The 27,937-nt window shown below is 43.7% G+C and overlaps 3 protein-coding genes across 4 annotated transcripts in view; 1 reads left to right on the top strand and 2 right to left on the bottom strand.

Annotated features, from left to right (window-relative positions):
• Nucleotides 1–260: 260 nt before the first annotated feature.
• nacad (NAC alpha domain containing) lies at nucleotides 261–12,677 on the bottom strand. Its single transcript, XM_070834852.1, has 11 exons — nucleotides 12,601–12,677; nucleotides 8,980–9,263; nucleotides 3,556–8,871; nucleotides 3,366–3,462; nucleotides 2,940–3,188; nucleotides 2,344–2,435; nucleotides 1,815–1,883; nucleotides 1,550–1,696; nucleotides 1,266–1,400; nucleotides 1,004–1,126; nucleotides 261–381 (listed from the first exon to the last, which is right to left on the bottom strand). Exons 2-11 carry the CDS (start codon nucleotides 9,259–9,261, stop codon nucleotides 367–369), a joined length of 6,525 nt encoding a protein of 2,174 aa, XP_070690953.1. The 5' UTR covers nucleotides 9,262–9,263; nucleotides 12,601–12,677; the 3' UTR covers nucleotides 261–366.
• Nucleotides 12,678–14,908: 2,231 nt separating this feature from the next.
• tbrg4 (transforming growth factor beta regulator 4) lies at nucleotides 14,909–20,745 on the bottom strand. Of its 2 annotated transcripts, none has more exons than XM_070835147.1 (11): nucleotides 20,676–20,745; nucleotides 19,690–20,216; nucleotides 19,245–19,565; nucleotides 18,767–18,941; nucleotides 18,304–18,461; nucleotides 18,048–18,158; nucleotides 17,807–17,951; nucleotides 16,679–16,918; nucleotides 16,369–16,480; nucleotides 16,116–16,230; nucleotides 14,909–15,472 (listed from the first exon to the last, which is right to left on the bottom strand). In XM_070835147.1, the coding sequence occupies exons 2-11, from the start codon at nucleotides 20,113–20,115 to the stop codon at nucleotides 15,371–15,373; spliced, it is 1,905 nt and encodes a 634-aa protein (XP_070691248.1). In that variant the 5' UTR covers nucleotides 20,116–20,216; nucleotides 20,676–20,745; the 3' UTR covers nucleotides 14,909–15,370. The 2 variants fall into 2 exon arrangements, with proteins under 2 accessions (XP_070691248.1, XP_070691249.1); XM_070835148.1 differs by lacking the exon at nucleotides 20,676–20,745 and adding an exon at nucleotides 20,543–20,609.
• A 3,529-nt stretch (nucleotides 20,746–24,274) lies between these two features.
• The window catches only part of LOC139205341 (potassium-transporting ATPase alpha chain 1), a 7,781-nt gene continuing 4,118 nt past the window's right edge, over nucleotides 24,275–27,937 (top strand). Inside the window, exons 1-12 of the mRNA XM_070835520.1 lie at nucleotides 24,275–24,295; nucleotides 24,555–24,614; nucleotides 24,859–25,062; nucleotides 25,159–25,272; nucleotides 25,438–25,572; nucleotides 25,830–25,947; nucleotides 26,110–26,378; nucleotides 26,579–26,657; nucleotides 27,011–27,130; nucleotides 27,323–27,432; nucleotides 27,625–27,759; nucleotides 27,903–27,937. The exon at nucleotides 27,903–27,937 is cut by the window's right edge and continues 158 nt beyond it. Coding sequence (XP_070691621.1) covers nucleotides 24,275–24,295; nucleotides 24,555–24,614; nucleotides 24,859–25,062; nucleotides 25,159–25,272; nucleotides 25,438–25,572; nucleotides 25,830–25,947; nucleotides 26,110–26,378; nucleotides 26,579–26,657; nucleotides 27,011–27,130; nucleotides 27,323–27,432; nucleotides 27,625–27,759; nucleotides 27,903–27,937 — 1,400 coding nt within the window. The remainder of the gene's footprint in view (nucleotides 24,296–24,554; nucleotides 24,615–24,858; nucleotides 25,063–25,158; nucleotides 25,273–25,437; nucleotides 25,573–25,829; nucleotides 25,948–26,109; nucleotides 26,379–26,578; nucleotides 26,658–27,010; nucleotides 27,131–27,322; nucleotides 27,433–27,624; nucleotides 27,760–27,902) is intronic.

A 27,937-nucleotide genomic window follows, 5' to 3' on the forward strand; every position in this document is an offset into this window, starting at 1 on the left:
CTGATTAATGAGCTTTTAATGAGCAAAGACTGCTCTGCAAAGCATGAAAACAATATGTAATAGTAATCTCACAGTGCAGTATGCTTTCAGCGTTTCTTTCAAGAATAGCAAAATGAAAAGAACAAATCTGCTGGGTTTGTTGTTGTTGCAGAATGTTACAAACTATGCCATCCCTAATGTTAAAACACACCATCTGCAATCCTTTCAGTAAAATCAATCAATCTTACAACGCAGCCCACGTTGGAACAGACTTTATTTAGCAGATATTGGGGGTGCAACATACAGCAGCAGCGATACAGAAGAGTCAGTGGCGTTTAGGCTTTATAGGCTGGAGGAGGGGGTCAGGAGTCAAATCATCCTCACCAATCACATGGTTAGCTCCTATAACGGAAGAAAAGGAGAAAGAGATTCAAGTAAGAAAAAATGAAATAGTAAAAACTATAATTAAAAATACAATTAAATAAATATAAATTCAGATGAAAACAGTACAATATTACAGCTGATTTTCCTTGCTTTAAACTGGAATACAAAACATTGTCCTCCCTACTATTGAAAAGTAGACATTAGCCACTCTGAGATACATTTCACTGCTTACATGAATAAAATTCTCTGAGATAGTCTGCGTGAGAGTCTCCTTATTTATTTATTTTATTCTGGCCAATGTTTGCTAAGAACTATATGGCTGCTTCATCCGTCTTTCCACCCTGTCAAGAAAAACATCTGCGTCACTTCATCAACTCAGTTACCTCTGTGTGTGAGCTGTTGCTGCCACCTAGTGGGCATCAAAATGCACTGATGACCTACAGGAGTGTAGAGGTTGCTCAGTTACTGGGGAGAAATTCTACTTGTCATTTGTCCTCTGCTCTTTCTACTTTACTCCACCCGCCCTCCATGCACTCCCCTGCTCGCTGGCTATGACTCATTATTTTGTTCACCATCTGCCCTCCCTCTCCCCGCTCACTCTTCCTCTCTCGCTCCCTCCTTCCCCTTCCTTCCTCCTCACCATGATAGCATTCACAATGTCATTCTTGTTGTGTTTCAGCGCACGGACAGCCTTGGCTCGTGACACGTTGGCCTGAGCCATCACCAACTCGATGTCCCTCTGCTCAAGACCACCCTCATCCACCTGATGTATAGAAAGAAAGGAAAAGATGGAGAGACGTGTAAAGTTAACAGCAGAATACAAGATTTTACAAAGCACAGCAACAACTGTACTGACATGAGTGTGATAGATGTTCAGAAACAATAGTTTAGGCAGTAAGTACCTCTTCTTCCTCCTCTTCACTCTCCTCCTTGATGGTGAGACTGGGTGGGACAGGTGGGGCCAAGGGAGAGGAGGTCACGGGCACCTTGAATTTCTCTGCAGCTGCTTTGTGAGCCTGCTGAGACAGGTCCTCAATCTGAGAGGAGAGGAGAGGAGAGGAGAGGAGAGGAGAGGAGAGGAGAGGAGAGGAGAGGAGAGGAGAGGAGAGGAGAGGAGAGGAGAGAAATTAAGAAGTAAAACAATACAAACATATGCTGGATAAGAAAGAAGGAAAGAAAGACTTACCTTTGCCTCTCCAAATACGATGTAAATGTCTGATGCAGGACTTTTGAACACGTCTGGTCTGCTGATGACAAACAAGATACTCTTGGACTTCCTAATGGTGATTCTGGTCACACCATGGACTGGCTTCAGACCCAGCTTAGACATGGCCTTCATGGGCATACAGCAACACAGAGTGAGACAAATAAAACATAATGACAACCTAATCAGTTTTGATATTATCTTTGACCACATTCATTTATTTTTATACAGCAGACAGAAGTCTGACCTTGCGGGCCTTCTTCTCACTGCGGCTCTGTTTTGGTCTGTTTAGCCCTTCATCTGCAGAGGAAATAGACTGAAGGGGAAAAAAACAAATGTAAAGTACTTTACTGTTATAATCTATGACATTTTCATCTGTCAATTTTGCTAATTTGCAATTTTGTTAATATCCCCAGAAGTGACTCATCTTATACCCGGTCATGTTGCAGTTTCCAGGCAATTCTATTTTCTCTTGCACACACAGGAAGCAATGCATCTTATGTTTATAGCAGTAGTTTGGTTATCATGGCTAGAGGATGTTTATATACCATGCTAATACACAGAAGGCAAAATACAACATGTGAACGATTGACTTTCCTTTTAGCTTGTTATGTCAAGAACTCTACATACACACTACATAGATAGCAGAGGTCAGTGTGAAGCAAACACTTTCCTCCTGATTGTGAAATCATTATGTAAAAAAGTGTTGAAAAAAGGTGGAGGTAACGCAGTAGAGGACAAGATGATTTCCAAAAAAGCAGCATGAACAGACTCACCTGGGGCTCTGACGGTCTCAGTGGCTCTGGCTCCTCTAGCTCAGGTACTGACCCCTCACTCTCAGACTCATTACAGGAAGCCAATATGGAACCTACACAAGCACATATTCAACACACAGTCTGAGTACATGTAAGTGAAGTGCGTTATATCCTTATTGCCACAGAAATTAATCACCACAGCAGAAGTAATGAGGGCATTAGTGACTCGACTATCTTATGATCAACACCGTGGAATTAGCCTACAGAAAATGTATTTAATTATATCTCCATACTATGTGATTTCTCCATTTTATGCAAGGCACTATTGGCAGCAATAGGGCACTCTTTATCTGTAATTCAAATAGTGAACCATATAATGCAGAGAATTAATAACTCTTTTGATGGTATCCTTCATAAAACAGCCACCTCGAGCTATTCTGTCCAATACCATCAATTTATATTCAAGCACGTGTTAATGTAACACAGACTAGCAGTGACTGCGGGTTTACTGTTGTAGAGGATGCAAAGAGGCAGAAGGAGAAAAGGGTGGATTGTAGAAATTTAGGGGATTTCTAACGCTGACTCCTTTGTCCCATAGGATGTCAGGAAAAACTCACAATTTTTGTTGAAGGTTAGGTCGATCTCTTCAGAAATCTTGTGGCTGTGGTTGATTGGACAGCCTGACTGTCTGTCTGCTATTTGGTGAGCAGAGAAAGGCTGTATTTCTTGTTGACTGGACGGACCAGACTCTCTTTGCATGGATCCATTTCTGTTTCCTGCAACTCCTCTGGGCTTGGATCTGTGACTTCGTTGAGGCAGCCCAGCATCGTCCTCGCTGTCTGTCTCTTCCTCAGCCATACTGGGACCTTACAGAGCACACATTAATTGATCATATTTCTATTAAGAGGCATTTGATTTTCTGCTTAAACCCAACATTTGATAACAATCCCTGCAAAGCACCATTTGACTATGGATTTCTAAGGATTTCTCTGTGTGTATTGTGCTGTGATATAAATCTAACACACAATCATTTCTATGCTCACCTTTGCACCTGTCTTGTGCGCTCCACGTGCGACCTTGCTTGATTTGCTTGTGAGGCTGGATGTTGAGATTAGGCTGAGACTGTGAAAAGGGCTGTGACTGGAGACGGGAAGTAGCATATGGAACACATGCTGAATCTTGAGCCACAGACCCAGGTGAAAACGACTCTTGGGTAGGCTGGGACAGGCTTACCGGCATGGTAGTGGAGGATGAGGGCGAAGAGACACTTGCGGTGGATGTAGTTGATGTAGAAAGGACAACAGTGACCTCTTGGAGATTGTCTTTAGGAAGGCAGTGGGAATCGGGGGCTTGTTGTGTTGAGGGGGAGGTAGAGCAACATGTAGGGGGGGTGAGGCTCATGGACAGTGAAGACTGTTGCTGAGCTGAGAGGATAGGTTGGGACTCCTGCACAGGTGTGGGAAGATCATCCTCTGGCTCTGTTGAGGCACAAGGTATTGGGGAGGAGGAGGAAACAGGGGATGTTGAGGAAGAAAGTGGAGTCAGGGGGTATGATATGATATCCTGGGTGGGTGGGCTGAGCCCAGTATCTATGTTGTTGTCATTAATGTCCACTGTGATTCCCCTCTGACTGTTAGATAGTGGTCTGTTATCCAGCACTTCCTCTTTCTGATGTAATTCTTGGTTCATTGCCACCACAACATTGAGGTTATCTGGGGTATGCGTGGTAGCTTTGCAGTAGCCATGGCTAGGACTTTGGGCATCAGGACTGAGACTGTTATCCCCCTGCATCTGTGAACCAGCTTCATCTTTCTCTGGCCCAGATGTCTGTTGTTGACAGTCCGGAGATGAAGCTTTGTTGTTTGCTTTTCTGCCTTTTTTAGTTTTAGAATTGTCTGCAATCCCTTTTGACCGTCCATCTGATGTGGTATTAAATGGAACAGAAGGTTTCTTTGGGTCATTGACAGATTCAGGGCTAGATTCAGCATGACCGCCTGTCTGTAGTGCCCTGTGTTTGCTCTGCTTTCCTCCCTTCCCTTTCTTAGCGGCAATTGGTTTATCTGTGCAAAGTTCGCCTTTAGGGCTGTGACATGCAAAGTGCTCTGGGCCATTCTGTGTAGGAGAGGTTTTTCTGTCCTTTTTGTTCTTCTTATCTTTCTTTTCACCTCTGTCTTTTGCTTCATCCTTCGCTTTGTCTTCCTCTTCTTCTTCCCCTGAGTTACAAACAGCAGTCTGCTGTCCCCTAAAGGCATCTTTATTCTTTGGTTCATCAACAAGTCTGTCAGTCACAGGGATGACATCACCTTTTCTTTGGCCTTCAATCTGAGGATCCACGATCTCTGGTTCTGACTGAGAACTAATATTTTCCATCTTGTCTTGAAGACCTCTGCTTGGTATGGATTCCTTAGGTCTGCATTTAGGAGTAAAAGAACCAAAGGATCCATGTAGCAAAGAAAATGCTGTATTAGTCTCTGGAGTGATTTTCTGACACTCTGGACTAGTATGACATCTTGACTTGTTTTTATTTGTTGAGCTGAGATGTTGATCTGTTACAGTTTTGTCCATCTGAGTTTCAACTAATGGCACCAAGATGCTACAAATATCTTCTCTTGAGGATGGCCCCTGTGTTGTGTCTGATGTCTGGTTTACAGAGCTATCAGTTGGTTCTCGGCCTTCGTCAGCAATAGGGTCAGAAACCTGAGGTGGCATCTCCTCAAGTGGAATATTAGACACAGACTCTCTAACACTGGGACTCACACTCTGGGGTCTCACTTCCTCTGATAGAGCATTTAGACTTCCACACATGGCTGCTTCCAAGGAGTGAAAGGCAGAGTCATTGTTTTCATCAGGATTCTTCCAAGTGTCTGTGTTATCTCCATTATTGATTGGGTTTAGATTACTGATATCATCCTCTGGGAATCTGGAGCTTCCATCTTCTCCTCCACCTGCTTCTGAGATCTCCGCAATGGAATTCCAACGGGCCAAGTTAGACTCAGAAGCTCCCTCTTCTTCTAATTCTTCATCCGCCATCCGGTCGCTCTTTCCACACAGACTGTTGTTATCTTCCTCATCCAGAGCAGAACCAAGAACATTGTCATAACTTTTGCACACTTCACTGCTCTTGTTGGGATCCACTGTCATTTGTGTGCTTTGACCCTCTGCGTCACACATGAGCAGACTCTCCGACTCTAACTCGTACCTCTTCCCCAGCGACAGGGTGAGAGACTCCCCTGCTCCCCAGACACCAATCTCAGCCCCTGACCCTAATCTTAGACCGAGCCCCAGCCCCATTCTGTCATCACACCATGCTCCAGCACCACGACCCATCTCCCTGCTCGTGTCTGTTTCTGAGTTTTCCCTTTTGGGTGAGATAGCAAGGGGGGAGTGTGGGGATCCAACAGCTCCCAGTACCCCGTCATCAGTACTCAGGGTGTTTTCCCTCAGGTTCTCCTGGGCGGAGTCACCAGAACAGTGTTCAGGGGTCAGGGTCAGATTGTCAGCAAGTTCTGAGATGATCTCTGGAGAGACAGAAACAGGGATATTACTGGGGTTGGGACTAGGGTCTTTGGGGCAGGAAAGAATAAGAACACCTTTATTCAAGTCATTGGTGGCGGTGGCAATATTCAAAGAGGGACCAAAATCAGTACCTCTACACTCCGCACTCATAGACTCAGCTGAGGCATTCCCATTCTTCTGGTCAAGCTCAATATCAGATTCCCTGCGAAGACTAGAACTACACATGGCCTCGGCCCCTCCAGACACATTGGATTTATTGGAGAAAGACTTTGATAATACAAGTCTACTGGCTCCTACAGTCCTTTGGCTTTCTGACTGATAATGACGAGGTTTGATGAGCAGTTTGAAAGAGTCTCTTTCTGGTTCCTCTGTGGGTTCCCCCCCTGAATAATCGTCACTCTGTTTCAAATCTGTATCTGTAATCTGGAGTTTTTCCTCAGCCAATTCTTTCAGAAGAACCAAACTGTTTTGGTCTGTCGTTTCCTGTGTGGAAGTGGCAGAATGAGTAGAGGTATGGGACTCAGCTGCAGGGTCAGGTGGAGCACAAATTACAACAGGAGTAGTGGAAAGGTTAAAATGAGAACTGTCTTTAGGCTCCTCGGGAGGGTTAGGAGAACCAGAGATTTCCATCACCTTAATCTCATTCCCACTTTCGTCCAGGTTGTTGGAGGACTCTGGCTGACTAGAAATCGCTTCAAAACAACCAGATGGTTTCTGGTCATCCAGTGATTTGTCTGTGCTCACTTGAGTGTGCAAAAGTTTTGTCTGACCTGCTCCACTGGTAGATTCCAGTTCAGGGTCTAAATGAGATTCAGGGGGATTAGGTTCATCCAGAGGTTTGTGTTCTGTATTGTTGCCACTGGGTTGGTCAGCACTGTCCTCAGAGAGAGAAGTGGTTTGGGGGTGATCCACTTTAGTCTCTGTGCTCAGCTGCGCATGTAAAGTTTCAGTTTGATCTGCTCCAATGGTAGATCCCTCTTCAGGGTGTGATTGGATTTCAGTCTGATCAAGTGCATCCACTGGTGTGGGCTCCAGAGATTGTGCATGCCTCTCAGTGCTGTATAGACGTTCATCTTCCTCCCCATTATAGGAGGCAGAATCCAATGAGTCATCTGTATCGTCTTGGAAACAGAAGGATTCGTCCAACCCCTCATTGATAGATGTCTCTGAAAGTGAATGAAGGAAGGATGCTGAGCTGTCTTCGTCTGCAGGATCCTCCACCACTTTGATATTGCATTCCTCATCGTCCTCTTCCTGCTCTTCGTCCTCCTCCCCTTCCTCTTCTTCTACCACTTTCACCTCTACCTTAGCTTCCTCACCTGCCTCATCACTGTCTTCACCACCATCTTCGTCAGTATTTTCATCACCGTCAGCGGCACCATTGGCATTGCCATCACCATCGTCATCAAAATCATAATCATCATCATCTTCATCATCATCATCATCATCTTCAACATCTGCCTCCTCCTCTCCTGCAGCATAAGCATTAACATTCTTTCCTTCATTTCTGTCATTAACTTCTCCTATTTCATTCTCTTCCTCTGTGGGGAAGAGGGTGATTTCCATAGAATCAGCCTTAAAGATAAGGCTGGTGTGGAGGGGAAAAGAGATTAGGGAGGCAGGGATCATCCTTTCCTCTTCTGGCATATCATCAGCACAGGCTGCCTGGGAGAGCATGAAAGAATTGGGGCCGAGCCTACCAAATGCTCCTGGGCAAAACGCATCCAGGGGGATGACAGGTGAGTCAGGGCTAAGGCTTGATGAAGCCATGGTCATGTTTTCTGTGTCAGGAGTCAAGGCATTGGAGGGGAGTTCTGGGTCATCCATCTGTCCATAATCCTCAGATATACATGCCTCCAGTTGCAGTTTCAGACCTGTCTGCATGGGTCTAGAGTACTCTGCTCTCCCTGCACAAGCCTCTTCCAGTGGGCAGAGTGAGCTTTCAGACTCTCCCCCATCTTCCTGGGAGTCACTGCTACGGCTGCTACTACTCCTTCGACGGGAGGTACCCTCAGTCACCCAGCAGGGACGACAGCTTTCTCTGGAAATCTTGATCTCTTCCCCTTTTAGAGCCTCATCCTCCTCAAGGATCACTGTCCCTGTTATACCTATCCGTGAATTCATTACAAAATCGTCAGGACGGTACAGGCAGAATTCCCTTGCCCTTTCCTCCTCCCGTTCTGGACCTACTCGGCCCTTTTCCTCCCCAACTTCATCTCCAATCTCTGATAAGGAGCCCACAAAGCAAGCAGGGGCCTCCTGTGCTTCTTCTGTGAGGAGTAAATTGGGTGAAGTTGAGGGGGAGGTGGAAGATGTGTAGGATGAGGTCCAGCTTCCTCCCTCCGCTGTGATATAAGATCCAGATGGAGAGGTGAGAGGGGAACACAGGTCCTCACTATCTGAAGGAGAACCAGGGGAGAGTGGACTGGCTGGAGAGCCAGGATATGAATGATGTTTAAGGTGCGAAGAGCGGGAGGCCATCTTGATTGGTGTAGAAGGGGCAGTATAGTACAAGTCAGGGTCAAGAGATGATGGCACACCCACTCGAAGTGGGTCAACAGCATAGGCTGGCTCAGAGAAGGACAAAGCAACTGGACAGGCCAACTCAGAAAAAGAGAGGGAAGGCACTTCGTCTTGAGAAAGGGTTTGACCCTCTTCCTGGTTGTCTATCAAATTTCCATCTCTTGTGATTGGCTCTTGGGAGGAGGAAGAAGAGAATACGGGGTTGTGAAAGGGGGAAGGGAGTGTGGTTGGGGGCTGCACAGGATCCTTTTGCTGATCCTGCTGTTTTTGAGGGCTTTGGGTTTGGTTTCCCTCTTTGCTGATTTCCAGCTGGGTCTCTTTTGTTTGTGACTGGGGGTCTGAAAAGCTTGGGATAGCTGGCAAAGGGATTGCCTGACCACTTGGCTCAACTGGGGGTTTCCCTTTCTGGATCTCTGTTGATTTGAGCAGTGTCTCTTGACCCATCACCACCCTTGTGTCAATGGTTTGTGGCTCTTGATAGTCACTCTCCACCTCAGAACCAGTCAGGACCTGGGAATAAGACACACATTAAAGTTCATATCAGTATACTGCTAAAATGTGTCAGGTAGCATTTCTGTTGTAAAATTGCAAACATGCTCTAAAACACATGACCCACACCTTGATTCTCTCCATTTTCACAGGGACATGGCGCCCACATGGTCCATGACCGCCCAACTTTCCAGACAATCTGGGCGTGTTGTTGCGATGGTCAGAGCCTTCAGGTTGAGGTCTCGGAGTACCAGAGGAGCTAGGTATTGCATGAAATAGTCGTGGTCCAAATGGAGAGGTGCATGCTGGGAGTAGCTTCTGAGGGGTGCTAGGAGAAGGGCTAGAACCACTGTCACTAGGGGAGGAGCCATTGTCACTAGGGGTGGAGTCAGTAGACGGGTGTCTGGTCATGTCTGAAACACAGAAAAAGCAATACAAAAACTGTTTAAGTAATGGGAAGAAGCCGTAGTATCAAAATGTAACCAACTTTAACTGTGAACAGATTTGTGGTAAATTGTTAGCGAGGAGTTAACAAGTGAGGTTAAATGAGCTGACTGAATTATCTTAGTACCATAACACTAGACATGTTGTGGAAGGCTATGCCTGCTTTAGTGTACAATAATAGACTTTTTATCTCTTCGGCTGAACTTTACCTTTCTTCTCCCACACACTAACTCAGAAAGAGCTACAGAAAATGTCAGCAGATTAACCAAATAACTTACAGCTCTGCATGTTACTCTGACACTACAAATGGCGTTGGACAGCAAAATAATCATCAAGACTGAAAACACATAATAAAAGCAGGCTGTTTTTTGTTTGAATCCTGCTTGTTGTGGTCCACTGTAAGGCTTAATTCAAAACATGGAGGTGGAGTACAGTGCTTTTCTACAGTATGTACACAACACTATTTTACTTTATCTCTCCAAGTTTCTCTGTCTCTCTTTCTCTTTCTGTATCAACATGCACAATTGGACAATAAGCCAGAGGCAAAAGGAACTGTTATTGAATTACGGTGTGGTCTGTCCTCTTGTCCTTCTAAAGCATGCTATCATCTTTATAACTGTCATCGGGAATGGGGAAATCACTGAGATGAAATGACAGGATGAATAAAAGAAATGGGGTCAGGGGTGAGTGGAGGAAGTCATCGAGCAAGAAAGAGAAAACAAATAGAGGGAGAAGATGGAATAAAAGACTGTATTTCATTTCCACTGCTTATTTGTCATAATTTTGTTATGTTGGATTGATTACCATAACACAAAACCATACATTCAATAAAACATCCCTAAAGGATGTGATGGAGGCCTCGTTCTCTATAACACACAGGGAGGGAACAGAACCTCCATTTGCTCTCTTAACTGGGCCATTGCCACGGTGACCTCAATCCACATGCTGATTGGCCATTATAACACACAAGTGGCTCAGCTCTGTGCCAGCCACAAACACACACACTCTCACACACACATACACACACTAGCTCTGCCAGGAACCCAGATATCACTTACTAATTCACTCTCTGCTCTGTATCCCCTCCTTTGTTTCACTCCCTCCAAATTTCTCTCTAAATCCTTCTCCATCTGATCCTCTCCTCAGTCCTGTTTTATACATGAAGCCGCCTCTCCATGTTTCGCTTTTAGTTGTGACACTCTGCATCCTTCTCTCGCCTCCATGTTTTTATTTTCTCTGTACACAGTATCTTTCCTTTGCTTCTCCTCCCTCACTGCTCTCCTGCCCTGCCTGTGGTGGTGGTGAATGCCATCATCAGCACTTAGCAGGCCAGCATGATCACTGCCCCAGTAATGAGCTCTAGGTGTGTTTGTGTGCATGCTGAGTCATGCCTCCAAGACTAAAATCTGTCACCAATGAGAGAGATGCACATTTAAGAATGCACAAAAGCCAACTCCTACTCTGCACTTACATGTACAGCACCGTCTAATGTGGGTAATGAGTACAGAACATGTGATTGTGTTTCAGAGATACTGTAATTTCCTCTCATATATGCCAGGCACCGGAATCACATGTACGAACTGCATACTGTTGGGACCTCTGTATTGCTAGGCTGCTAAATAAGCTTGTGGCATGCATTATATCTGCTAGTATAACTGTCAATCTCTGCCTCTTTGCTGCAGAATCAGTGCAGCAAATAGTCTGTGCCTGCCTCTCCTCACTTCCCTGGCCCAGCCTGGGAGTCTCCTCTTGGGGAACACAATTAAATCGAGCACCCAGCTTGCCGTACGAGGAGCAGGCCGCAGCACGCCGAGCAGACTGGAGCTGCGTCACAAAGGCTGCAGCGCTGGCTTGTCAGCCCCTATTTCAGCTATGGCTCAGACTGAGCCATAAAGAGGAGACACCCTAATAGTCTCATATTCTTCTTTGTCTTTCTCCATCTGCCCCCCTTTTCAGTCCTCTAACCTTTCCTTTTCATCAGCTATATACCAGAATATAAGTTGTAACCAGAGCATCCGACTATTCTCTCTCCTCCCTCTTCTGTCAAGATTCAGGCCAAGAGAGCTTAAAATAATTTTCAGCCTAAGAACAGACCAGGGCAGTGATGAACTTAAAAAGCAGGAACATTTCCAAAATAGCAAACCACTGTAAACTACTTCCAGCTGAGATTTGGGGGGGAGTTCTCTTAATAGCCATTAAGGTTATCTATCATAACTGTCAGGTTTTTACAACGGTATACACTGTACTCATGAAAGCTAGTTTGTGTGCAGTAACTGTCAGAGACACACTAGTCCCAAGCCTTTCCTCAAATGACAACACTCTCCCTCTGATTGTCTGACTGTAATCAAGGAGACATTAATAAAATCTTGACCTTTCCAATCTTTCATCTGCACTGACCCAACCTCACCTACTCCTATTTCCCCTCTCCCTATCATTATTTTTCTTTGATGACTTATTTCATTATTTCACATAGACATAGGCATAGACATACAACAGCAAATTTAACAATAACTGACAAGATTTTAAAACAGTTGGCAGTACTAACAAAAGCTCCTGTCAGGTTGTGTTTGTGTGTTTTCTACAGAGTGCTGCCATGCCGCTGTGTCATGTTCCTGCTGAGGCTGGGGGAAGGGAGGAGCCGCTCTACACAGCTTCCAAAATTGCTGGGGGGTTGTGGATGCAGATGGGGTGGCACTGGGGTTGAAGATGAGGGATAGAAGTGAGGAGGCCAGAGTTAGGGAAAGGGAAGATAGGCCCAGGATTTCTGATGAGGATGGGGTGGGGTGGGGTGACAGAGGAAGGGGAATTACACAAAGGTCCTGGAAGTGGTGCATTTAGAAGAGATATCGCTTATCATTTAGGATTTAGTGCAAAGAGGTTTGCTGAGAGGTGACAGTTCTGGGTTGGAGGTTTTGGGGAGGGTGCTGAAAGGTAGGAGTTGGAGGGGAGACAACATGCGGTTTAGTGAAGAGGCTAGCATGCAGCTGAATCACACTAACTCAGATTGCACATGTCAACAGTCTGATAGAAATGACCCAGCTCTAAACTCACTGCTGTCCACATGCCAGTTTCATGCAGATCATGTTTAACAGTCTCGTACACTTTCACTGGTCAAGTAGTCTCTATATCTCTTGCTCTTTCTGTCCCGCTCCCCTTTCTCCCCTCCTGCCCCAGTCTATTTAACAGAATTTACTCGCTCTATACTGTCCTCATCCTGTCTTCTCGATTATATCCTGGTCTGTGTCTTCTTCCTGCTTATTTACCCCATTACCTCCCCTTCTCCATCACCAACCCCAGAGGTCCTACCTGGTCCAGGGAGCCCTGTCTCCTCAGCTCCCTGCTCTGGATGCTTGTCGGTGGGGACAGATCTGTGAGTGCTCTCCCCCGGCATGCTTCTCAATGACTCTGACGCAACAATAAACCATACAGCCGGAACAGACAAGGTGAACAGGGAGAGCGAGAGAGAGCGAGAGAGTGAGAGGGAGAGAGAAGAACAAGGGGAGGGGGGATTTGAATGCTCAGCGACCCAACACTCAGATCTTCCCTGCAGCACGTGTCTGCCTATGAGTGTGTGTGTGTGTGTGTGTGTGTGTTTGTGTATAAGACAGAAAGAGAAAGAGTGAGAGTGAGAGATGGGAGTATACCCTGGTCTCTCTCTGTGGTGCGGCACAGTGATGCTGCTGTTGTGGGCGTGTGTTTTAAAGCCTCATGATCCAGCTCATCTTAATACGTGTGTCTATGTGTGTGTGTGTGTGGAATCTGAGAGGGAGCTGCAGTATTCTCTGTTAATACCCAATTCCTGCTCTCACCTCCCTCCCTCCCTGTATCTCTCCCCCTTTTTTTCTGTCCCCCACCCCTCCCTTTCTCTCTCGGCCAAGCTACAAGCTATGACTGGATCTTGGGAGATGATGTCAGCAGATTTCCACTGCTCTCTCAGTGCTGCCCTCAACCTTGAAGGAAAGGACCAGTACTGCAAAAACAAGAGGAAGATAGGGAAATCAAGAAAAGAAGAGGATTCAAGGAAAACAAAACAAACAGGAGGAAGGGAAACTGAAAACAGAGGCAATCAAAGGGGCAGAAATGAAACCTGAAAGTATACTGCTAATTTTACCCTCTGCCTCCTGCTCTGATTGCATCCCCAAAGACACAGCGGGGAGACCCCCCCCCCCACCCCCGAGGGCAGCTACAGCATCTGTTTCTGCTCTCCATCTTTGCCACTTCTCCAGCACTTTTGTTTGCTCTCCTCTGTGTTGTCTCTACTTTGACAGATAACAAGTGAGGGGAGGAAAATAGATGGAAATAGAAAGACGGAGAGGGGGCGGCAGCACTGAGCCAAATGATCAGCAAGGGCAGTTTCCATGGCAACACAAAACTTCCCATGACAGAGTGCCAGCTCAGCAGAAGTGATGTGATGCTGTTTTACTGGAAAATGTGTCTGTGCAATCCAGGTGACCTCAACAATTGCAGCTGCTGATAAGCTCCCAACTTCAATTAGGAAAAGGTGTCTGCGAGTTCAGAACTAACATTATCCTCCTGATTGGAGGTGTCTGCACAGCAGCACTTCTCAGGTAACACTCAGAGGACAGTGTGTTTCACCAAGACTATCTGTTCCATATTAAAATGCTGTTTGTTTGATATACTGGGGTAGCAGTAACTTTGTTAAGAAGGAAACTTGCCACTGTGCAGTGAAGTATTTCCTGAACACATTGGCTGCACGTGCACAGTGCTAACGGATCAGGCAGGAAATACTATGACAAAGGAGAGCAATACTGGAAGTGCTGGCAGGGCTTTTTGTTAACTGTCCATCAATCGATCCATTAGTCCCCAAATATCAGGAAGAGTGAAGTAGGCCCCATGGCTCTGGATCATATAATGGTTTATCAGAGTAACACTTAATTTTCATGCTTGACATTTTCCGTTACCTCATTTGCCACCCTGGCTTTGTATTATGCTTTCCCTTCCTCTCAGCTCATGTTCTCTCCTCTGCCCTGCCTTGCATTTGACTGTCTTCTTCCCTCAGCCACTCAACAACCTCTGATGTCAAGAGTGCTGCTGCTACCCGTGATGTGTGTAAGCAGTTTCAGGTCAACAAAGCCTTGTCGTGTCTTCGTAACAGGCAAATTACTGCACAAACATGGATTCACAATCAAATTAAGAAATGTCCATTCAAATCTAACAGATTACTTTAAGAAATTAAACGTGTACAAATGTTTCCATTACCCAAAGTTGCTACATGTAGTGATTTTAATCCCTCTTATTTCATATTGCAAAATAAAAATGAGCTCATGAAAATACATAATTTAAGTAGTGGACAAACACAATAACACCAGAGTTTTGTTAGCAAAGCTGTGAGAAGACTCCTCATCCACCCTGCTGTATGCTAATAATACTGGTGTACTCACACACACACAAAAGTATGTCATAGGGGTGTGTTATTGGCTGTTAGATGTGAAATAAAGCATATTCTCTCTGAATACCATACAAAGCACAATCTAATGCAACAAGCCCCTGAATGTACAAACATTTGCACATCACACACATGCCTCTACATCCTGAGTCTGAATCCAATAAGGCATATAGACAATTTCATGAGAATTAAAAGAGAAAACTGGCAGTAAAACAATTTATTCCATCACAAGATGAAACGCATTCATATTCATGATATCCTTAAGTTATTCCAAACTATTCATATGCTGATATCAAGCACAACTTTAAACCAAAATTCAACAAATGGTCAGAGTGCTTCTGCTTTTACATGCCACTCACAGATGCAAAGACTTAGTCGTCGATCATATCATTTCTACAGGACTCGCTGTTGTGTTTATTTCTGTCTCTCTGGGTCCAAAACTCTTGCTCATCATCACCATGGAAACAGGGAAAGCCCCACACGTTGCCAGGGGAAACAGAGTGAAAAAGATTTTTTTTTATTTTCCTGACAAAGTATGAGAGAGCTTTTCTGCAACACTGCTCCGTTCTAAGTGTGAACGTGGGTGTACATGTGTATTCCCGGTGGTCCCATTTGGTTGGGAAAGCTCTGAGTTAGCTGAGTCTGCACATTCGCTCAAGACTGACAGGTTCACTTGGCCATGTCCTCGGCCACAGCCTTTCCCATTTTATCTTTTAAATACGCCAATTTCTGCCAGTCCGTTTTCAGTTCCAGCCACTCATGATATGGAACCTGAAAGAGGACAAAAAGGGTGGATTTGAGCACATTTCTTTAGTTAGGTGATGAGCATGTATTTTGTGTTCAATTTATTGTCATACTTACAAAAACATTTAAAAAAAAAAAAAAGACACAATGCTGGTTCTTAGTTTCAGGTAGGCACATTTAACTGGTTAACATATCCTGCAGCATTGCAAACCTGAGAGGCAAGTGATGCTACTATTGGCTAAGAGACTGTCCTAGATGGAAGAAAGAGCGTTCTTGGATTGGCCTAGATGAGACAGAGCTGAGGCTGGAGCTCTATTTATACCACAGACTGCAGCGGGATCCACCTGACTCTCAGCTCTACCAGAGTATTAGATCCTATTGTTTGCATAGCCTTAGACCATCACAAACAGCAGCAGCACTGCTTTTCTGCCTCTGATCATTGAAATATGACTATCACATCGAACACAACACACCAGAAAATGTTGCAAATGGCTTAAGTGAGTGTGTAATGAAAAACTGATCTGAAAAAAAAGGGAGCTCAATTCACCCTGTCTGTGCGGATAGAGAACATAACTTGATCACTGTTAAGAGCTTTTTCTTTGAAGTAACTAAACCACCGTCACAAACACTACCACATAGATGGGTGACTTCATCTCCTGCTTCTCCCTACCTCCACTACGATAAAGCTAGCCAACTGGAGATGTCTCTTCATCATGGCAAATCTTCCCAGAAGGTCTTTACTCTTTGAGCAAAAGTTTGGATATTCCCAAGCCAAGAAAGCAAGCCTAAAAACAAACGGAGATGAGAGCAAAATAACTTAAGGCATCAAGATTCTAGCTAAACAGATTCAACATTCAATGGAAGAAAAGCAAAACATGAATGTTTAACAACCTATGCACTCATGATTCTCCACAATGACTCACCTCTGTGCCCCTGCAGGTAAATCTTGGTCTCCTCCTCCAGCAGGTAGATGAGGGGCTTTCAGCACTGACATGTCAATTGGTTTGTGGTCACAATCCACTACTAGCTCACCATCTGATTAGAGAAGAGCAAGTCAGTCATAAAAAAGCTTTCTGATGGAATGACACAAGAGAAGTTTACAGCGAGATGTTGTAAATGTTGCTTTCATTGTAAAAGTCTTGTAAAACTTCAGCAATAGAAAGAACAGACAGTGTAATAAGCATATCACACAATATGTATGAAATGTATGGGCTACCTTGCCCCCCCCCTTACCAATAGTCCATCCATACACAGTGTGAACCCCAGTGCGAAGGGCCTCTGTCCTTTCACCCACCAATGCCTGTAAAGCCTGTCTTAGACTGCTCTGCACAGGGGTGAGGGGGGAGCTCCTTGCCGGGACAGACAGGGGACTTAAGGATGGAGTATCTGAGGAGCGCAGGTCCTCTAAGTGAAGAGTAGCAGCAATGTGGAGAAGCTTCAGCTGATAGTTCTCTACTCGAGTTGGACTGCCCTCTGTAGGCAGAGAAGACAACAGAAAGAGAATGAGGGCCGACAACCCACCGACATCAGTGCTTTTCAAAACCACTCCAATAGTGTTTTGGTAATCAATGCTATGCTTCATGTGCGTGAGACAACGGGCCTGGCTTACTAGAAGTCTGTCTGTGCTGCACTGCCATCTACTGAACCTGAATGGTACTTTGACAGTCAGCTCCAAGAGCTGTAAGGGACAAATGCTGTTTTTAAAATATTTCAACAGGGTACATGTAGAATATATAACATATTCTTCATGAACTGTGACCAAAAATATATTTTTGTATATTCATTATTAACCCATTATTGTTTCATGATCCAATTTAAAAGATATAGGAAAAAATTATGATAAATGCTCGTCACAAGCTTCCAGAGCCCAAGGGGACTTCTTTAAATGCCTTGTTTTATCCGACTAACACTGCAAAGCCTGAAGACATTCAATACCAATGATATCAAATAGAAGAAAAAACAGCAAATCCTTAAAGTTGGAACCTTTGAATGATAATAATGAAGAATTAATATAGGACACTGTTTATTCTATTGTTGTTTAATATTGGTCTGTATTCAAGTTTACAGGCGATAATGTTGCTATAGACTGATTAGATTTATTGCTGTTGTGCTCTGTTGTCTCAAGAAAAGTTAGGGAGGGCACTTGAAGGGGGGCGTTCTTACCAGGTGTCTGAACCACTTTCACCAGCATCTCCTAGTTTAGAGAAGCAGGTGCTTTATGCCAAGATGCCCCTGATGGATGCAGCAATTCGTGCTTAACTGTACTAATACGAAGTGTGTATACGTATTTATAAATTCACCATCTATCAAAAATAGGAAAGTACAGAAGCAGAATGAACGGCCAACAGCTATGTGTCTTACCTGACAGTTTGGTAATGTGATCCTGTTGTATGAGGGGGATGAGGTAATGGGCCTTGGCCTGCTGGAGCACACACAGAGACCAAACCACATCGGTCTGTAAGAAGGGCTCCAGGCCTGAGAGAGAGCCATTCAGCCTAGCATGTACCTTTACACAAAAAAGACACACATAGAGAATACATTTAGGATGGGAAGTAGAAGCAAGCATGTACAGTCAAGAAACAGCCGTTAATATCATCAGTACCTTGTTGTAGAACTCCTCTCCTTTGCTGGGCTGGAAGCCCAGTCTGGCAAAAGTCATGAGCAGGTTACAGAGCTGAAGGATACTATACTTCTGACTATTTGCTGTGTAGTGCTGGAGAAAAATAATACACAGAGAGTTACTCAGTGAGTTAGAAAAAAAGTTATTTCAATTATTAGTTCATTTGAGATTACAGATTAAGCACTTGTAAAAAATGTTAAAATGAACTGAATTAGAGTTGGTGCACTGTATGACTGACCTCAGCAAAGGCCTCAAAGACAGGGATGTGGAGCCATTTGAGGAAGCCCAGTGATTTGGCAAAACGTGTGACATCAGTAGAGTTGAGCTCCGGGACTCTGGGTAACAATTCTGACGCCATTCGCTGAAATACCTGAGAATGGGTGAAGTTCAATTTCCCTATAGAACAGCAAAGACAAAGTTGTTACTGTTAGCATTATACAGTAGGTTACTGAGCAGAAACAACTTACCATACCTTTATCTCAACTTGCCTCCATTTCCTTTGAAATGTATCTGCTGTCTGAATTCAAAAAGGAGCACTTTAAACTAGTTCTTAAAATCTTCATGTCAGCCTATGATGTTAGCGTGAAAGCAAAAGGCTAAATGACATATGGGGCAATGAAGAGGTGGATTTACTCTATTTCAACTTGGTTTATGCATTCCTTCAGTGTTACTGGATGTGTTACGATCACCAGTGTCATTACCAAATGCAAAGGCCATGTCCAGCATCAGTGGAGTGGTGAAGTCTGATGATGGCTTCTGGAGAAGGTGGTAGGACAAAGCTCTGAGCACGGGGACAGATCTGCGGCTCTGAGTTGCTAAAGATACACAGACTTTGCTGATCTCTTCTGCTGACATGCTATCTGCCAGCTCCAAAGCCTGCAACAGACACACAGAAGGATTGGGATTCATGAGGTGTTGTAGCACATGTTGTAGCTTGCATACTCAATAACTGAGTAAGTATCATTGTTGTTTTTAATATATGCTTATATTTTATACTATTGAACACATATGTTATTTATCCATTCAATTATCTTATGACATTTGATCTCTAATTCATATTCTGTTTCCTACCTCAGTGGTCTAATATTGTTACTACAGCGAGGTTAAGGCAAGGTTAACCTGTTTAACTGACCCACTGACTCAGTGTGAAATTGTGATTTATGCTTTAAGCGCCAATACCTTGTCTTCAAGTCTGTCCATCAATGCAGGTGACATACGTGGTCCTTTGGATATCAGCGTAACTACAGTTTTAGTGTCAGCGATTTCAGTCCAGCGCAGTTCCAGCTGTTTTAATGCAGCATTCACTAGTGCCACATCCTGCGGTCTTCTCCTGCCTGCTCCCCAATCTATCACCCAGCCCAGCTGCTTGTAGCTTAGTCTGCGGACTCTCCACAGGACCTCAGTCTGGACAGACCCGAGCGCCGGATTAGTATACGGCACACACATAGTCCAGAGAGTTTGCAAGGTAGACACTAGAGTGTTGTTCCACACTGAACGCGCCTAGAAGAACAAGACACATAAAAATTAGCATTTCATCTCAACAAGTGAACACAAGGGCTCACGTAAGATGTTTGTGACCTTACATGATGACAGTGCCAGTCCACCTGCTTTCTGATTTCCTTACCTCCTTAGATATGGTATCCATCATATCCAGTAGTCTTGAATCCTCCATCAGTTCTGGTGGTTGGTCCTTGAACTTGCCCTTTGTTTTTAATGTCAACTGCACCCACTTTATCAGGGCATTACCTGCTTGATTACCGTTTCCTCTGTGCTCCGCCCAGGCCAGCAGGATGTTCTCAGGCTCCTCTGCCTTATCCACCAGCTCATCCAGCTGTGTGCGTGGAGGTATTTGTGTATAGGTGTCTTCTATGGTAACTGTCCTTCCCTCACACATTAACCTATCTGTGATGCGCGGCCAGCCCTGAGGCCTCTGCCCAGCCACAGGTGGAGGCAGGCGGGCAGCAGCAGCAGCAGCTGGAGCTGAAACCTGAGCCTGGGAGGAGGCCCTGCAGAGCAGCCGGGCATATCTTCCCAAGAGTCTGCTGGCCATTGTGTCTGAGCCACAAGACAGTGGGTACGGATGGGAAAGGAGAGAAAAGGGGAGGACGTTTCTCACAATTCAGCAGCCAGCATCACCATCCCACATCCAACCTAATGGTGCAGTGGAGAATTAAGCACGAACTGTAGTTAAAAAATGTTCATCTTCATGTCAATCAAATGCATAAACCGCCTTTCATTGAGTGTTTGTGATGATATAACGGTGGAGCTCTGGGTTGTGTAATGTTTCCAACGGGAATACTGGTTGTGTAATTAAACTGGCCCTAATCTAAGGTACACAATGACAATAATGCAGTTAAGTTGAAATCAGCTATATATCCGTTGTTGTAACTTTGACTGAAACCTCTCATATTGTAAAGGAAACGTTTACGGAACCGGCAGCCCGATGGTGAATGTTTCTCCTGTCATTAAATCCTGACCTTGTCGCAAAAGGAAGACGTCGCTCTGAGACGCAGCGCTTCATTTCGTCTCCTATCGTGAGTTTTCTTTGCATGTGCAGAAAGCGGGCAGAACTCCTAACACAGTCAGATATCATAATCAAACAGGACTTACCAGGATTTAGTGATTAAAATTGGCGAAAGCTGCGCACACGCATGGAGCTGTCAGAAACAGTCGCAGGCAGATGACGTCGCAGAAATGTATCACGTGGCCGCGGACGCAGCTGTAATTGGCCAGAAATGTTCGATTCAAACTCCAGACAAGCACAGTTTTTAATAAAATTGTTTTCTTCAATAGATCATACAGAGGTTGTGCAAATAGAGTGAGCCAGGTAAGGTTAATTGTTGACCACCCAGAAAGGATTCATGTGAAGATAGATTTGGTTTTGCTGTCCCAGTTTTGGCAACAGTTATCCTTCAAGACTCGATTGAATTAATCCTAATCCAAACATTTACTGCTGGGTCCCCTAAATGTACCTTGATTTGTCTTAAAGGTTCACTCCAGCAATTTAGTGTTAGAGTGCACTGCCACAGAGCTGGGGGATTCATGGAAGACAAACACCCAAAACAAAAAATGACATAGAAGCAGCAGAAGTAGAGATATCCTGACATTTAGCTCCAGAAAGCTCCTGGATCCTACATTTCCCATTATGCATTTCACTAATGTCATTATTTAGAACTTTCCAAAGATTTATTTGCGGTGCTCAGAGTATTGACAAATGAAACTTAAAGGTTTAAAATGCAACATATCTTTTCCACAGACTGTGTCCTGTGCCCTGTGTGAAGTGTGTGCATTATCACTTTTCGGGACTGGGCGAAACAAGCCTTTAACTTAACGACTGAGGGTAGGGAGTGTATCTGTTTGTTGGTCCCTCATCCTGTTCCTGTCTCTCACTGTGTTGTTACCCCGTCACCCCCTCTATTCGCTCCCTCCTCACCCGTTTCCTCTGTAATGTGTAAAACAGCTGATAAAATTAGGCTGATAACATTACTTTGATTGCACAGCCACTGTCACCCTACAGTCTACAGTACAGTACAATATCAACTCTCTTAAACATTACTTATCTAACATGCCTCTTATTTACCCAGCATGCAACTTGTTCTGCGCAGGAACAGTGAAGGGACAGGGTGACCTTAGCTTTTTACTTACTTCTGTTTTACACAGGATATTACTTTATAGAATTTAAAATAATTAGTTGGGTTTTTTTTCTTTTAATTAATTTATCTTCCCTTGTTTCACTTACTGTCTGGTATTAAAATTGTAGGGCTGTATGTGAATGTTTGAATGGGATATACTTAAAGTCAATATTACTGATTAATTGTATTTTATGATGGAGTCTGTCTGTAACTGTATCTACAACAGCGTACTTTATTTAATCTTTACAAGTGTAATGGTCTTTTGTAGGAGGTTCTTAATATGTTGAGAGCATGGCACAGAGGGCTACTGACGCAGGTCTGATGTAATGACCCTCAGTTTAGCACAGGTTAGAGCAGGGCTTGAATGTCACTGAACAACTGTGCTCTTTTAACTAGAAATTAGCAATGCTATGATGATAAAAAAACAAACAAAACAGCAAAGGTAATACAACATGAGACCTGTATTATTCCTTATCCTCCCCACTCTAATTAAGTGCCTTTTAGCAGAAGGCTTTATTTTATTACTCTAAATGGTTCTCAGTCGCATACTGCAGGCCTATGATGTATGGTGTTAATTGCATCAACTTTGCATATTAATAGCATCATTTAGAACCACAGCTCATAAACCCCTCAGTTGTTTATTATAGATGTTATTCAACCTGCTTGGTATGGAACACCAAATTCACAATGGGAATGTTTCAAGTTCTCACATTCATAAGAAGGTGTTTTTGTGCTAGTATTAGGACTTACTTCATTTGAATAATGGTGGTAACACATGAATTCTGTTTTCAGTGAGTTGTGGTGGTGGAAACACCAGCTGGGCATCACAAAACAGAAAAAAAAACGTACAAGTGAGGTGCACACACCGACAGAGAGGAGTGTATTAGTCAAACGTGGTGGTAGTGTGAGGTAGAGGCGGCAGGCAGAGGAGGAGATAGGCAAAGACAGAAGGCATGTGTGGTCATCACAGTTGATACATAGTCTGTCACTGCACCGCTTAGCCTGCAGGACGACAAACAATCTCAGTGGACATGCTGACACCATTAACCTGCCTCTGTGGTTGATGCTACCTGTTAAAGCCCTGCTGATGGGCTGGGATTGGCATCAGATGTGGCTGCTGATTAACTCCAACTGCAGGCAATTTTCCTCCCATTACTGTCCTCTTTTGTGGTGCCGCAGGGCATCACTGGCTGTCTGACCTGGTGGCACAGCTGTCAGTCTGTGGATTGTGTATGCCTGAGTTTGAGTTTTTCTCTCTTCTTTCTGTGGGAGCATCGTCTCATAGTTATATGGGATATAATGTTCCCTGTATCAAGACAATCAGCACCATTTTGGCCCCCAGAGTGACTTGTTTTCCAATAGAGGAGTGTAGTTATGTGGTGCAGTATATTGTGTACATTGATGCAGTGTAATGTCAGGCAGACTGGTAAGAATGACATTGGTCTTTTTTAACCTTCACTCTGTCTCTGCTCTTGACTCCAATCAGTTTATCAGGATAAGAAACGTGCTAAGGGGAGATAAGAGATACCAGAGAAACACTGGCCTACACACAGTGTATGATATGAGTGTATTTGTATGTGTGTGTGTTGTGTGTGTGACCTGGCTAGGGGTGACATTGTTGCTACCTGAGGTACCATTTTACGCAGGTAGTAATGTTAAGGTGCGTGTTTAAACATATACGTCTGTTTGTGCGCATGTGCGTATTACAAAAGGGGAGTTGTCATGTATAAAAGGCTTTTCCTGAAGATTTGTCCTGTTTCTGACCGTTTCGTGTGTGTGTGTGTGTGAAAGAGAGGGGAGAGCGAGTGAGGGAGAAACAAACAGGGTGTGTGTTTGGGACTGGACCCTTACTGATCAAAAATACTACCAAAATTTCGGGGGCAAAGAAGGATCGAGTAGTCTGGACCTCCATTGATTTAGGAGAGCAGTCCCCTATCACACCTGCAACCATGAGTAAGGTAAGGGATCAGGCAGATTATCTGATGACCATCGTCTTCATTTGGCATTTGTTGTGAGAAAAAGTCTTTTATAAATTTACAAACTGTTTTTTTTTAGTCACTGCAGAGTGTTGAGCACTGCAGTAAATTTGGGTGCAGGTTTATACTCCTTATAAAATACACAGAAAAGAAATGTAAATATACATATATATGTATATTGAGTTGAATTAAGTATTGTATTTGTAATAGAAGTTATGCTTTTTTTCAGTCTTCAGTCAATGAAGGTCATCCAGTTAATGTCAGTGAATCACTTCAGTAGGTTCATTAAATGAACTGAGTTCCTATAAGCTCCTATTACTGTGTTCTCAGTGGCTTTATATATACTTACTACTACTGTGTTTCTTGTACTTACTATCTAGTTAAAACAGTGGAAATAGTACAATTAGCTATATCAGTTACCAAACTTCCAAAGTTTAAATAAAGTCAAACAAAATATTACAGTCATGTCTTGATTTTTTTAATTTGTTTGTTTGTGCTAACTGCTGTCTGAATTCAGGAAACGTACGACATGTTTGAGATGGATGGAGAGATGGACAAGAAGAAGAAGAAAAAGTTGAAGAAGAAGGAGAAACTGGAGGTCATGAAGAAAGAAATGGATATAGTAAGTAAAGACAGAGGAGGATCTACCTGCGATTTACAGATGATACTACAGAAGCCACAGGCTGCACAGTCGTGAGAATGTGCAACTTCAGTGGTTAAGAAAAAAGTAATGAGCTTGTACTTTTTTCCAGCTACTGTCCATGTATAAACACAGAGTTATAACCACCAAGCAATCCATAAAATCCATCTATTCTCTCTGATCTGTCCTTTATAATTTTGGATTTTTCTGACTCAATGTTGTGATCTGTCTCCTCCTGCAGGATGACCATGAGATTACCATTGAAGAGCTAGAAATGAGGTACAACACAAGTGTTACCAAGGTAAGACATTTCTTCTTTGATTACTTTCTAACATCAACCCTTTTCTCTTGTTAGTTTTCTTATTTTTTCCACCTTATTCTTGGTTCATTTTATTCCTTTTTATCTTCACCCAGATCCACCACGCTCCCTTTTCTCCCTCTGTCTGGGTTCTTCAAGTTAAAGACAATAAGCTCCATTCTTTACAGTCTTTTTTTTCTATCAATATTCACATATTTAAAGTGTTTTTTCCGTTCTCCATCCACAGGGTATGACCTCCACCTTTGCCCGTCAGGTGTTGGAGAGAGACGGTCCCAATGAACTGAAGCCTCCTAAAGGAACTCCAGAGTATGTGAAGTTTGCCAGGCAGCTGGCTGGAGGGCTGCAGTGTCTGATGTGGGTCGCAGCTGTCATCTGCTTCATCGCCTTTGGAATTGAACTTGCGAGAGGGAACCTCGCCAGTTTTGATGATGTGAGTTTCTCCTCCAGTGCACTTTTACATCTATGGCTAATGTGGATTGCTTTGAGCAGGAGGGATCGTAGAGTTACGTCTTCTTTCTCACTCCAGCTGTACTTGGCCATCACCCTAATTGCTGTCGTCGTGGTTACTGGTTGCTTTGGTTACTACCAAGAATTCAAGAGTACCAACATCATCGCCAGCTTCAAGAATCTGGTGCCACAGGTGAGTTGCACGTAACCAATGGAAAGACTTCCTGTCAGCACATTATTGGTGGTTTCTCCATCACTTCATCTCTTCCTTTTTTCCCCTTTTTCTGTCTCTCTCTTGTTTCTCTCTCTCATTCATATGTTCATTTTTGCTAATCCTACTCCCAATCTCCAAAAATAGCAAGCCATTGTGATCCGTGATGGCCAGAAAAACCAGATTAACGCCAACCAATTGGTGGTGGGGGATTTGGTGGAGATCAAGGGAGGCGATAGAGTTCCCGCTGACATTCGCATCATCACAGGTCACGGCTGCAAGGTACATCACACACCTAATACTTTACCATATCCATGCATACATATGGACAAAGACAGATATATCAAACTAATGAGACATGTCACAATGCAAACTGAACCAGAATACAAGTCCACATTTTGTCAAAGTTAGCTTACTGGTAACAAAAGTAAACATGAAAACTGTGACCTCTTAATTAGACATTAGACATCCTCTCTTCCTATCCCATATTATCATCTGTATATGCAATGAACCTTCTGTGAATATCCCATGTGTCCCAGGTGGACAACTCATCCTTGACAGGGGAGTCTGAACCGCAAACCAGGAACCAAGACTGTACTCATGAGAATCCACTGGAGACCAGGAACATTGCTTTCTTCTCTACAACCTGTCTGGAAGGTACCTCACAGTTAACAATGCATACTGAGCATGCATATACACAGCGCAGCCGATATGTCATTTATCATTTTTTGTATAAATGACTGTAGCTTTAGCTACGGTGGACTTGCTCGAGCACCATGACAGTAATCGCTGAAGAATAAACTCTCCCCTCCTCTCCAGGTGTTGCCACTGGTGTGATCATCAACACAGGAGATCGTACCATCATTGGTAGGATTGCCAGCTTGGCAAGCGGCGTCGGCAACGAGAAGACACCCATTGCCATAGAAATCGAACATTTTGTTGACATCATTGCTGGTCTTGCCATCTTTTTCGGGTTTACCTTCTTCGTGGTTGCCATGTTCATTGGATATGCCTTCCTGGAGGCCATGATCTTCTTCATGGCTATCGTGGTGGCTTATGTGCCGGAGGGTCTACTTGCCACAGTTACTGTGAGTCACTTGCAACAAATATGACTTTTTATAATGACGTCTAGTTTCCATCGTGTCTTTTAATATCAGAACTGGACCGTATGAAGGCTCATTTTGGATGATGGCACCAATGCTAATTCTTATCCTGTGCATCAGTAAATGGAATTAAAATTTAGCATGGACATATTTAATGGTGCTGTGTAACCTGTCTCTGTTAACAGGTATGTCTGTCTCTGACTGCCAAACGACTTGCCAGGAAGAACTGTGTTGTGAAGAACCTGGAGGCTGTGGAGACATTAGGTTAGTATGCCTGTACACCAGACACATCTTGTTCCTGACCGTTTTGTTGAGCTCAGGTACAGAGAGGTATCTTATTTCTCTTCAGCTTATTTAAAGTTTTGTGTAAAATGTGTAGAATAAAAGTGATAAAATCCTTGTTTTTGGACATTTAGATTTAACCCCTTCATCAGCTTTGCCATCCAAATTAAGCGTTTGGATCACATTATACTTACACACTCCAAACCTCACACAGCATTTTGACACACATTTAGAATAAAACTGTATCTTGACAAGATTCGACTCTCTGTTAAGATATTCCAACCTGTATGTACGTACAGTTTATATGTGTAACATTTTAAACTGTGTGCATTAAGGCTCCACTTCAGTGATCTGCTCTGATAAGACGGGTACCCTGACCCAGAACAGGATGACTGTAGCTCACCTTTGGTTCGACAACCAGATCCACGCTGCTGATACCACTGAGGATCAGTCAGGTAAAGACACAGATTAAAACCTGTTTTCCTTCAAAGCGTTTCTTTCCTAAATCAATTAATACTGTTGTTTGTGAGTAATGCTATTATATAGAGATAATATATGCTGTGTGGGTTGCTCTTTCAACTATTACATATATTTAAAAGGTGGATTAATGTTATTTTACATCCGTGGTGTGATTGTGTGGTTTCCAGGCCAGAGTTTTGACCAGTCATCAGAAACATGGCGTTCACTGGCGAGAGTGGCTACCCTGTGTAACAGAGCTACATTCAAACCTGATCAGGATGGAGTGCCTATTCCCAAGGTACAAGTTTAGACATTTGTACTAAACATCAATGTGATTCTTTAATTTTTTTGTCTAAAGTGCATAGTATAGTTTTGCCTACATTATGTTATTTTTTTGTTAAAAGAAGCCAGTTTGCCCCTTTTCTAAATTATCATGAGACTAGATTTGCTCATTTTTGTCTTTGTGTCTCACATTTACCATCTCTCACAGAGGTTTGTGGTGGGAGACGCATCAGAGTCGGCTCTGCTGAAGTTCACTGAGCTCACCATAGGGAACGTCATGGACTACCGTAATCGCTTCAAGAAAGTGTTGGAAGTGCCCTTTAACTCCACCAACAAGTTCCAGGTGAGAGCAAGAAGCTTTGTTATCAGCGGGCTGGATTATTGATCACTTACTGCATTGTGAACCAGTGGAATAGTCTGCAAACGTTTTTTAAAATATATTTAATGCTATTACATGATGTCATTGTCACAACCCTCTCTCACTAGCTGTCCCTTCATGAACTGGATGATCCTCTGGACCT

The sequence above is a fragment of the Pempheris klunzingeri genome, chromosome 8 (assembly GCF_042242105.1).
Source record: "Pempheris klunzingeri isolate RE-2024b chromosome 8, fPemKlu1.hap1, whole genome shotgun sequence".
NCBI classification, from domain to species: domain Eukaryota; kingdom Metazoa; phylum Chordata; class Actinopteri; order Acropomatiformes; family Pempheridae; genus Pempheris; species Pempheris klunzingeri.

Coding starts and splice junctions, on each gene's coding strand:
- nacad (XM_070834852.1), bottom strand. CDS start 9,261: ATGACCAGACACCCGTCTACTGACTCCACCCCTAGTGACAATGGCTCC. Junction 8,872..8,979: donor TGAAAATGGAGAGAATCAAG/GTGTGGGTCATG, acceptor TCTTATTCCCAG/GTCCTGACTGGTTCTGAGGT. Junction 3,463..3,555: donor CATCCTCCACTACCATGCCG/GTAAGCCTGTCC, acceptor TCCCGTCTCCAG/TCACAGCCCTTTTCACAGTC.
- tbrg4 (XM_070835147.1), bottom strand. CDS start 20,115: ATGGCCAGCAGACTCTTGGGAAGATATGCCCGGCTGCTCTGCAGGGCC. Junction 19,566..19,689: donor TGGATACCATATCTAAGGAG/GTAAGGAAATCA, acceptor TTGTTCTTCTAG/GCGCGTTCAGTGTGGAACAA. Junction 16,231..16,368: donor TTACCTGCAGGGGCACAGAG/GTGAGTCATTGT, acceptor GTTTGTTTTTAG/GCTTGCTTTCTTGGCTTGGG.